The sequence below is a fragment of the Pyrgilauda ruficollis genome, unplaced genomic scaffold, assembly GCF_017590135.1.
Source record: "Pyrgilauda ruficollis isolate IOZ18807 unplaced genomic scaffold, ASM1759013v1 scaffold259, whole genome shotgun sequence".
NCBI classification, from domain to species: Eukaryota; Metazoa; Chordata; class Aves; order Passeriformes; family Passeridae; genus Pyrgilauda; species Pyrgilauda ruficollis.
Genome location: NW_024523922.1, coordinates 240,598 through 251,748, shown reverse-complemented (window position 1 = coordinate 251,748; position 11,151 = coordinate 240,598). Strand labels below are relative to the sequence as shown.

The window sequence follows — 11,151 nt, the reverse complement described above, 5'->3', positions numbered from 1 at the left end:
TTTCTATGAGCCATCTTGCACTTCATCTGAAATATCAGGTCAGGCTTTTGCTGAAAATGCATGACCTGGGACAAAAGTTTAGGGAGGAGCCAGTTCAAATTATTTCAAACTTCTGATTTTTCAGACTGCTTGCTTTTTGAGTCTTTCTGTCACTTACTGAACTGTGATGACAGAGTTCTTATATCATCACTCCACTCCCCATATATCATCCTGAATTTCTGGTATCTAATGCCCACAGAACTTTAATGTTACATTAGTCCTCAATTCCCCTCCCCCCACCTGCCTTATAGTTACCATTACCACTTAATGGTGAACAAACAACAATGAAGGGACCACAAGTTAAAATAACATATTTTATTGCCAAGTAGCATTTAGGCTGACATAATAAAAGGTTTTTCATATAACCAAAATGCACATTTCTATCCAGAATCATCTCTCCTGTAGCTCTGAATTCCAAGAAGGCAGCATACTCTTCATTTTCTGGGGAGCCTTCTTTACTTGCTTAATTCTCCACACAGCATTCATTTAAAAATCACTTCAAATCCAGGAAACCACATACTTTATTTAAAAATTTGAGGAAAAGGAACTTCCCAAATGTCAATTTAAATCTTTACACTTGTTTCTCTGTGATGTCTCAGTCTTCCAACTCTTGAATACCAAAATGAAGTTTGCAAACAATTCCAAAGCACTGAACTTTAAATTTAGATTTATTTTGGGTTTGTAAAGAAAGTAATTTTACATCAGTAACTTGAAAAAATTAAGTTAAATATAGATCTTTCAACAAATGACAAGTGTTGTAGAAAAACTTTGCTCATTTTGAGGCAGATACTGTAAAAACTGCACAGAAACAAGTGATTTTGAAGTTTATTTATGTATCTTATACAATTTTATGTTAAACCCAAATACTGAATATTCAGAGCACTTTAAATATTTTAAGCTATACAGACAGGTAACAGCACAGCCCAAATGCCAAATTATCTGCCTATTTTAAACACAATTTTAAAAGCATTTCATGAAGTTGCAGGAATTCCAATTGGTATCACATAACTTATTTCAAAAGATGCTTACTGAGATGTACATTATTCAAATATATTTACAGGAGACAATATTATTCTTAGGGCTATGGAAAATTGGTAGCATAGTGAAGCTGAAGTCATAAGTTACAGTGATATCACCATGATTTTTGCCACTGCCTTCACTGATGCAAAGATTTCTTTTATTTACTTATTCTTATATTAGATAAAAGGTGTAAATGCCAGCTCAGATTTAAAAAATAGCTATTTGAAAAGTATTTCCACAAGGAACACGTGCAATATGAAGCTAAGTTATCACAAAAATTTCCAGCCTTTATTACTACTCCATATTGCATACGAAAGTCACTGATACACTGCAGCAAAAGCAAAACAAAACAGAAACAACACCACTGTTAACCTTTGCTGAATTCCTTCTTAAGGCTATGTAGCTGAGCTTCCAGGGAAAATCACTTTCACGGGTAAACATATGGTATCACATTTTTAACCAAGTTACTAAAATGAATTAAAAAAAAAAAAAAAGATTTGGTACTTGTGAGTTGCTTCAATACTACAGGTATGGATTCCACAGCCTTGATTTAGAGATGTGGAACATACAGATCTATAAAAATGTTTTAACATTCACATAGTTAAGAGGCAAGTGATAAGAAGTATGGCTTCTCAGTATGAACACATTCGGTAATAATTATTAATCTTAGCTTGAGAAACTGAGATTACTTCCATTTTCTTATTACAAGCAGTGGCAAATTGACTGCTGAAGTGTGTCTCACCAAAGCTGCTGAGCTTTTATGTTAATGCCATAATCTGATAAAAATTCCACTAAACAGAGCTGAAAATAATACTACAAAAGCCTTTTAGGTTTTAAATTTCAAATCAGAGGCACAAATGTGATGGTTTTGGCTATATTCATGTGAAACTGTGAATAGTTAGCAGGCTTCAGCTTTATTTTATTTATTATCAACGAAACCACTTTGATTTTCTGTAATGTTAGGTCTACCTATAGTAAACCAACTGTGTGTGCTCCAGTATACATGCATCCGACTCAGTTCACTGGATATGTGTGCCAGCTCCTGTCTAGAACCTACCTGTGTGGTGTAACTACATACATTCTTAATAGAGGTCTTAGTAGCTTTAAGTCAGTGCTATATAAACATAGCTCCAAGTTTCAAAACCAGAAATAGCCTTTGTTTGGCCACATTGAGACAGCACTTGTCTGCAAGCACTGGTACAGATACAGTCCTCACACAGAAGGGACTGAAGAAATACATTCCTGGAAGTAACTTATTTATTTAGCTGAACTTAGCAATACACCTTGTAGAATCATACCATAATTTGCTTAAGAAATTAAGGGCAATGTAAGACATTGTGATTTAATTTTCATTTCCATTCACAAAGTATTAGACAAAAAAAGTAAAACAAATTTAAATCACTACATACAAATTTAAAGCTTGAACACTCTTGAAGGTACCTGTTTTACTTGAAACACTTCAAATGTTTAGTATCATTTCAGACTGCATTTTTAAAAATGTGAAATAATAAACTCCTACAAAAATATACAATAATAGCAAGCATTTTATTTTTAAAACACTTAGAAGGGCAGATATGGTTTGTGAGTTTTCAACTTGTTTTTCCATGTTTTATGAGCTGTTCAATTGAAATGTAGCCACGGAACACTTCATAGTTAAGGGACAGGGTCATATGACAACTCTAAGTGAATCTAAGCATGAGTAAATGCCTTCAATTTTTTGGCAACAAATCTCACACTACAATGTAGTGAGCCCCTATTTATCATCAGTCTCCTATGCTGTATAGGGGACTCACCTCAAGTATTACACGTAGCAGCCACAAGGAACAAGAATCAGAGTGCATCAGTGTCGGAGTTCCTAAAGCTATTAATATAAAAAACCTTCTCCTGAGGAGAACAGATATTACTCCAATTCAGAGCTGTACCACCTCTTCTGATCAGACCTACAATCTCCTCTCCCAGAGAGCTACTCACCTATCTTAAATCAAGATCTGGAAACAATTCACGATTATGAGACCACTCAGGTGTCTTTCAGTGTTTAAACTGTCATCCCATTTTGTTAATGGCATTTCCCATAAAACAAAGATTTTCCATTGTCAAATAGCTTAGGCAGATGGAATTATAAATTTTACAAGTATTATTCCAAATTCATAACATACTTAAAGCAAAATTCACATATTCATCTTATACTTGCACACTACAGAAAAAAATATAAACCACAATAAAACCATGCACAGAACACCAAAATAATATATGAAGTCTGATTTTGTTCAAGGTCTTGAATAAAAAAGTAGTAGTATTAGTAATCTCATGTTGTGGGGTTGGTTTTGTTGTTGTTTGGTTTGGGTTTTTTTCTTTGTTTTTGCTTGTTTTTCTTTTTAAACACATCAAATTTGAGATAAATTAGAGTAAGTTTTAATTCCCCACCTTCCCCAAATACTGTGTTCTTCAGATTCCAAAGCAATTATCTGTTCTTAATAGGCATTTATGTATATATTTATACTTAAATTTAGTATTTCTTTCCATGTAGAAGAGCAACTCAAATTCCCAAATTTACCACAATAACACAAAAGTGAATTAATAAAACATTAAAATACTTTAAGAATATCCCAACCAGTGTTTTTATCACAGATTATTTCTAGTCCATTTAAGTTGCGTGTGATACATCAAAATAAATGTTTGAGATTTATTGTTGTTCTTAATATTCCAAAAATATATCTGCTTACCACCAGTTCTTTTGCTTCAAAGTCATCAGTGAAAATCTAAATTATTCTGACTGCACATTAGATACAAAATTGCACCAAACCCAGATTTAATAAACCCATACTATTATTAGGCATTACGCAGTTACATAAACTGTTGAAATGCTTAACTTTTTAAACTACCATATCTAGCTAACTTTAGATGTTAAATTATGAATATGTTGAACAACTGGTCATTTGACAGATAACCAAAAAGCACCTCACACAATAACTTAGTATTTTCACCTCTAACCTTCTGTATCATAATCTATGTGATTCTTATTCATCTGAATGATTCTACATCAATCAATTCAGTCCTGGACATCAAAGTAGTCAATTACTGGCTCTTCCTTTAATGGTTTGGATAAACCACTGTTTCCATTAGTCCTGAAATTACAAGAATATTAAATATTACATGCATGTAAAAAAAGTTACAAAGTAAACTGAATCACAAACTCCCATAATATCTCAGTGTGCACATACACACTGCATTGGTCAACAGCATGTACTTCTAAACTAAGTTTTATTCAAAGTACCTTAATGCTCCTGAAAAACTTTGTTTACTGAATTTTGACAAAAACATATGACTGATTAAATTAATGTACATCAACATGTGTCTGAATGGATAAAATTCCTTTTGGGGTTTCACCAGAAAATGTAACTTGCCAGTAATATTTATTGCAAAAATGATACTGTACTGAAGACTAAATGTTCAAAATGCCTTTTTTAAGGAAACAGCAAAATAAATACTGTTAAAGTGAGCTGATGATCAAACCTGCTTGCTTTCAAAAACAAGAGTAACAAAAAAAATTCCAAACACTGTAAAGATTTTTTTCCGTAAGACAGCATGAGATCTTGCAAAAGATTTTGTAGTATTAAGAATTTCTAAAGAAACTTTACTTCTAATAATGAAAAATAAATGGCTAAGGCCCTCTATTTAATTTTGCTACATAACTCCTTAGCATTAATTAGGGTCACTGAAGACAGGCATCCCACAGAAGTGGAAACAAACCAACCTATTAAAAACTGACACCAAGTCACACCTTAATCAATCCTTCTAGAAACATGTTTTGCTCTAGATGCTTAGATCTGAAACAATTTAAATTTTTTCAGAACAGCCTACTTTGTATTCCAGCAGCACCTACCAACAGTAGTTACTGCAAAATTAAGCAGTCCCTTTCTGCAAAAGATATTTGAACATAACTTCAGATGCTTATCTGTGAAAAATTTGGGAGGAAAACACTTCTAAAAGGTAAATCCAAACAAATAACAAGCCAGCCATAAAAGAAAAAAATCGTAACTATGAGATAACTACAAATATCTGAAGCTGGCAGGTCATACAACATAAAGTCTGTCCTTTTAAGACTATTCACCATGATGCCTTATATATCCCATATTCAGTAATTCTCACTTTTTGACAAAAATTGTAGTTCACCTTTAATCAACTGTGTAGTCATATATACACAAGAAAAATACATTTAGTACCAGTCCAAATAAATAATTTTATGGCAGTAAGACATTGGTTAAAGGTAAAAGAAAAAAAAAAAAAAAGGAATCCCAAACCTTCAAAACAGCACTGTCTTCCCAACTATCTAATATTTATTAAAAAATAATTAAAAAACCCAATAGTATTTGTTACACTACTACTCCTATACCACACAGCCAATCTCATGTCTTCTTATCACTTCATTTCATGCTTACTTCTGTGGAAAGAACATCTTAGTGCATACTGCAAGCTCCAAAGCAGAAAAAAAGGAAAAAAGCAGAAACAGGGCATATGAAGTTGAAGCTCAGGAATATGCTCCTTGGGGAACTCAGCACAAAATTGAAGAATAAGGTTTTAAATCCAAATTCCTTACTTATCTGTTTGTTTGTAATGAAGAAGAGGAGGTGCAGGCCTGCTCTGCATTTCTTTATCTAGCACAGAAGTTAAGGTATTGCTTGGACAAATGGATTTCCCTCTAAAGAAATAAAAGAAAGAGTATTTAGTTCAATAGGAAATCATACTCATTAAGAAGTTGGGAATGTGCAATATTTGTATGTAGCAGTTTTGGTATCAGAGTTCACATTTGTATTCTTAAATCAACTATTCAAATATTTAATTTTCCAGCCATGGAGACCAACACTCCAAAAAGTACATTTTCATTACCAAAAATCTATCCAGTATTCTAAATGTCTCTTCACTGCTGTGTATAAAAGATGAAAGAAGCAGCTTACTAGATTTGAGCATTGGTACCCGGACTTCTTTTCCACGTGTGAGGTCCACAACTCCTTTCTACTATGAAATGCACTAAACGATCAACTGTTAAAATAGCAAAATCTTACTGAAAAAAGAAAATGTTCCTACATTTCAAGAAAGTAAATCAGCAGTTCTGCTCTAAAGTTAAATGTTCCCAGGATGTAGAAAGTTAATATAGCAAACCTTTAAAAATCAGGAGGGATCAAAGCCTTGTGAACAATCAGAGACGACCCTGAAACCAAATTTGCTTTGTAACATCAAGGCCTAGACATGTTTTAGCTTTGACAAAATTCAGCATCCCTCAAAAAAACAAAACAAAACAAAAAAACCCCCCCCCAAAAAAAAAAAAAAAAAAAACCAAACAAAAAAAAAACCCCAACAACAAAAAACACAACAAAAGCCCACAGGGAATTTAGAGACAAAAATCTATAAACCTACACTCCAGCAAAATTAACACCACCTTCTGTATACACTGGTGGCACATTGATTGGATAAAGAAAAAAAAAAAAAAAAAAGATTAAACAGTCACTCACATTTAGCCCATGTGGAAAAACCCCAAACAACTGAATTCAACTAAACAGATGTACAATGACAAAAAACCCTCTGATTAATTAATTACCAGAAATAAGAAAGAAAGCAGACCCTACCTAACCATGGTTATCCATCATCAGTTGTGAAAGAACTGTTGATATGAAAACAAAAGGCTCTGCAAGTATTTTGGACATTTTGATATGAAAGCTGCCATTCTTCATTTCATTATATTATTCTCAAAGTAAGGAAAACCAAGTGCCTGCCTCAAGCAACAAAGTTGAGATGACACATTTTTAATGGCAGTACAAGGAAAAGCATGAACATAAACCATTTGCTGATTTTATGGCAGTGCTAGTGCTGACAGGATGGCCTGTTGTATAAAACCGTAATGTGGAAATCATGATTCAATTTGTCTTCTTCAAGACTTCAAGCTCAATTTTTGTAACTACAGGATGGATCAGCATTGAACTGTTTTGGTATGAACTACTACAAAATTCTTTGCCCACCAATCTGTTTAGACTTATTCCATGTAGTCTTGCAAAAATGTGCCACCATCTTTCAGACAGAGCAGATTTTTGTGAAAAATGTCTCCAAAATCTGGTAGCAGCTGAGGTGGAATAATGAAGCAAATGTCTCTTTAACAATCTCCTGATTGTTTTAACTTCATATATTCTATGGAACACATACTATTCTCAGGGCAAACAATGTCAACAAGTTAAGGAAAAAAAACAGTAAGAAAAAGATGCAGCTTTCTTCTGAAGCAGGACTGCTGTTAAAACCACCTTGGCTGGTGACCTTAGAGCAGTATTTGTACTTAAATGTACCAGGATATGCAGTGCTTTCTTTCTCTGATGCAACTGTCATAATCTAATAAGGATGTTCCATGTGGTTACAGGGGGTTTAATTTCTTTAGGTCTTTGATTTTGCTAATTTTGTATAGCCTACATCTAGGTAACCATTTCAAAACCATTTTCAGACTGACCTAACTGAAAGGAAATAAAATCTTGGGAGAAAAAACACCAAAACACAGGACATGTCAATAAAACTACAATAGCACATAGCTTTCTCAGTGAGAACCATGAGGGACTTATCACCTTCTTGAAAAGTCCCCTTGTTCATGAGGAAAAACTGAGCCTAATGTTCTTCCTGGAAGTAGCAGGAAAAAGATCAGTCTTTCAGGAATAACTGCCCTCAAAACCACTTGTAGGATTTCTCAAGTCCATACACACTGCTTAAACACTGGCCACTACATAAAAACAAGCAGGCACCCCTTTAACAGGCTCTGGAATTGAGAGTTATTTGGAGAAGGAGGAAATTTTTACCCATCTAAGTAAAAAACTTAAAAAAAACCACTGATAGGTACAGTGAAACACAAGCGTGTACTTCGAAAAGAAATTTTTACCATTCTCATCACAACAGTATGGATATTACTTCTAAACCTTGTTCAGAAAGCATATGGTATTGCAACCATTCAAAAGATGGTGACTGCAAAGATGCCCATCAGGCAAGCACAGAGAAAGGCACTTGACAAACGACACCCAGAACGGTAATTCAGATTAAGCTTAACAATCAATACTGAGAATGATCCTCTCTGTGGTTATATGGGCAATGCTGTACATGAGTGATTCTAATGCAGCTAATATGACCAGCTTTTACTGATGGTGATGGAGGCAGAGGCTGAGGGCAAAGTTTTCCCCTAGATCTCCGGAATAGGAAGAAGCCTGGTTGGAGGAAGCTTTCTTAGCACCAAGGAGACTTTCTCACCCTCTAATGGACTTGAGTAGGGATGTTAACATTTGAATGATGCAATAGTCGAGTGTGAAGAGAAGGAATGGTCTTTTTGCTTGAACAAGTTTCATTTATTTATACATGAAAGAGCCCGTGATAAAAATACAAAGGCATTGCTGAGACAGAATGAAACTAAACCATTTTGACTTTCTGATGATTACTAGCTCTGAGAGTTGAAGAAGCCATTGTGAAATACTCAAAAACATTATCCTAGAACATGGGCTATTTCTCATGTGAGGCTACAATGTTTTTTATGTTTTAAAGAAGTGGCCAATAAAAAGAAAATTAAAAGAAACTTTAGAATAATCCATTAAATTAAGAAATACTGCTATGCAGCTGAAGACTAATCTCAGCAGACCACTCAAGTGTCTTTTAAGAGTGGCAGTAATGAAATAGAAGCATTTGCATTCTGCACAGTATGCTACTCCCTGAGAAACCCAAGAGAAGGATTGCACCCAAGTGTGCAATCTGTCCTAAAATCATACAGAGGAAGGCTGCCATACTTGAAACAAAAAGTATCTTACACTGTAAGATCAAAGTAATGTTCCATCTCTCTTGGAAGAAATCAAGATTGTAGCTAAACTACCAACTGATGAACAAGTTCAGGAATAGCTCATGGCACTCTAATAGCATGGAAGATGAGAGACTTCTTACAACTGCAGTCAACACTTAGAGTTAAAAACAACTGGTTGTTAAATAGTCAAAATTTGACAGCACTAAACTAAATATGCTGCTGAGTGAGGAGCACAATCAATGAAGCCCTGACACGAGAAACCTTCCCATACTATGTCTCTAGTGCAATCACCTTGTTTTTTTCCTAGCTGTATTCCCTTCATTTTCCTTCCTACTATGAACTGCCTTCTGTGAGTGTTCTCCAAAACATTTCATTTTTGCTACAAAGTCTCTTCCATTTGCAGTAATTCCTGTTCTTTGTCCATTAACTAAAGAGGAAGTATACTCTGTGATAGGTTCATATAGATGGAGAAACACATTACAATAACCCGATTTTTTGAAAGGTGGTGTAAATTTAAGTATGATTTCTCAACCCAGCAATTAGTTTTCATAAAATTTTATTACATACATTATTTTTGATACCTCTATCAAATCTAGCTGATGACAAAAAGTTACTGGTAAGATTAGTGGAAAACAATACTGCAAACTATTTTCTTAGCTTTTTTATTTCTAATGGTGTTTTCTTCTCTGAAGATTTACTTGAGTGAGCCCATGAAATGATCAATTCAAAAACTGCTTTAAAAATAATTCTACTGGAAATTACTGCATTTTGCAAATTGCACTGTAAATAAACTCCTTCTGGTAAGTGATAAAAACTCATCCAGTTATTTAAACTATACTGTAAAGATCTGAAAGTAACAATGAATTACATACTTCACTGCAGTGATAACAACATTGCGCTTTGGTTCGTTGTCATAGCTCACACTTTCAATGCCATAAACCTGAGCTAATTCATGGATGATTCTGCGGTGATCTCTGTTCATTGGTGGGTAACAATGACTCTTCTTTGTGTGCTTGCCCTGAATTCAACAGAAAAGGTTAAGAAAAAAAAAAAAAAAGAAAAAAAAAGGTGAAGTTTTCCTTCAGGAGAGCCAGGGGAAAGAAAACAATGAAAAAAGTGCTTCTACCTCTAAAATTTTGCTGTTAGGACAAAATCAACACCACAAATTGCTCAGACCTCTGTATTGACAGAAAGCTCATCTGAAATTATTAATTGAATACCCCAAAATTAAATTGTATGTTCTCTGTTTTTTCCATCACCTCAAAGTTCACACACGCCCACATAGGGATATGTTTTAAGTTTGAAATGTAAATCCTGATTACAGTCATTCTACTTAGATTCCAAAAAACAACACAAAATTATTTTTATCAGAATTTGTATTTTTTAAAATGATCTGCCAAGTTCACATCAGATCCAATTTTATTTTGCAGATTGGCTTCATAATACAAATACTGCAGATAGCTACAAAGATGTCAAATTTATCAATCACTTCCCTCTACCAAAGAAGCTATTTATCTGCAAGTTCCTCGTGTAATGTCATCAGTAGATTCTTTATTAAATAAAACCCAAAGTTCTATTTTTTATCTGTTAATAAAGACTGATAATGCTCGATTCAGCACTGATTATTTTATCAACAGTAAAAGAACAAACAAAAAAGCAGGACCCTACGAGCCCATGTCCTTAACGGGTTGGATCAATTTCTAACAACAAATGCATATAAGGATGTGTCACTCAGTGCTTCAGTCTGCTTTCACAGATTGAGGACACTGCTTCAGCTTTTGCCTTCATGATCACCAATGAAGTCTTCTAGGTTTCCAAGTCAACAGAAAGGATTCAAGAGGAAAATAAACTACCTGTAGTAGAATAAGTTTGAGTCAGGGACTTCTGGAGAAATCCCAACCTCTGTAAGTTCCTAGGACTGCAGGCAGAGCATTTAAGGTTACTGAGATATCCCACTTCTCTCTCCGTCACCTCTAAAAGATTGTAAGAATGGGGTGGGAACCCAATGACTATGGAAAGGTAATTGCTGCAACTATATACAAACAAACAAACAGAAAGAACCCAAGAACTATTGGCTGATCAGCTAAAATTCAAATCCATTTTTAGCTACATGGAGGACAAAAATCCCTGGGAACAATCAGTGTGGATTTACAAAAGGTCAGCCACCAAGATTAATGTAAAAATCACCACCTGTAACAGAACAAGCCACCAAGGGTACATTGCAGCTATCCTGAAAATAGAGAGTTAATATTTGTCTCTTAGATTATGAAATTGCTAAGTTA

At 34.3% G+C, this 11,151-nt stretch overlaps 1 protein-coding gene across 5 annotated transcripts in view; it reads right to left on the bottom strand.

Annotated features, from left to right (window-relative positions):
• Positions 1–339: 339 nt before the first annotated feature.
• NFX1 (nuclear transcription factor, X-box binding 1) overlaps positions 340–11,151 on the bottom strand; it is a 79,689-nt gene continuing 68,877 nt past the window's right edge. For 3 of the 5 annotated variants that reach the window (XM_041471206.1, XM_041471208.1, XM_041471210.1), the window contains 3 exons: positions 9,742–9,887; positions 5,657–5,758; positions 340–4,184 (listed from right to left, as the gene is read on the bottom strand). In XM_041471206.1, coding sequence (XP_041327140.1) covers positions 4,109–4,184; positions 5,657–5,758; positions 9,742–9,887 — 324 coding nt within the window. In that variant the 3' untranslated portion in view covers positions 340–4,108. The remainder of the gene's footprint in view (positions 4,185–5,656; positions 5,759–9,741; positions 9,888–11,151) is intronic. The other 2 variants (XR_005955440.1, XR_005955443.1) reach the window with 1 other exon arrangement.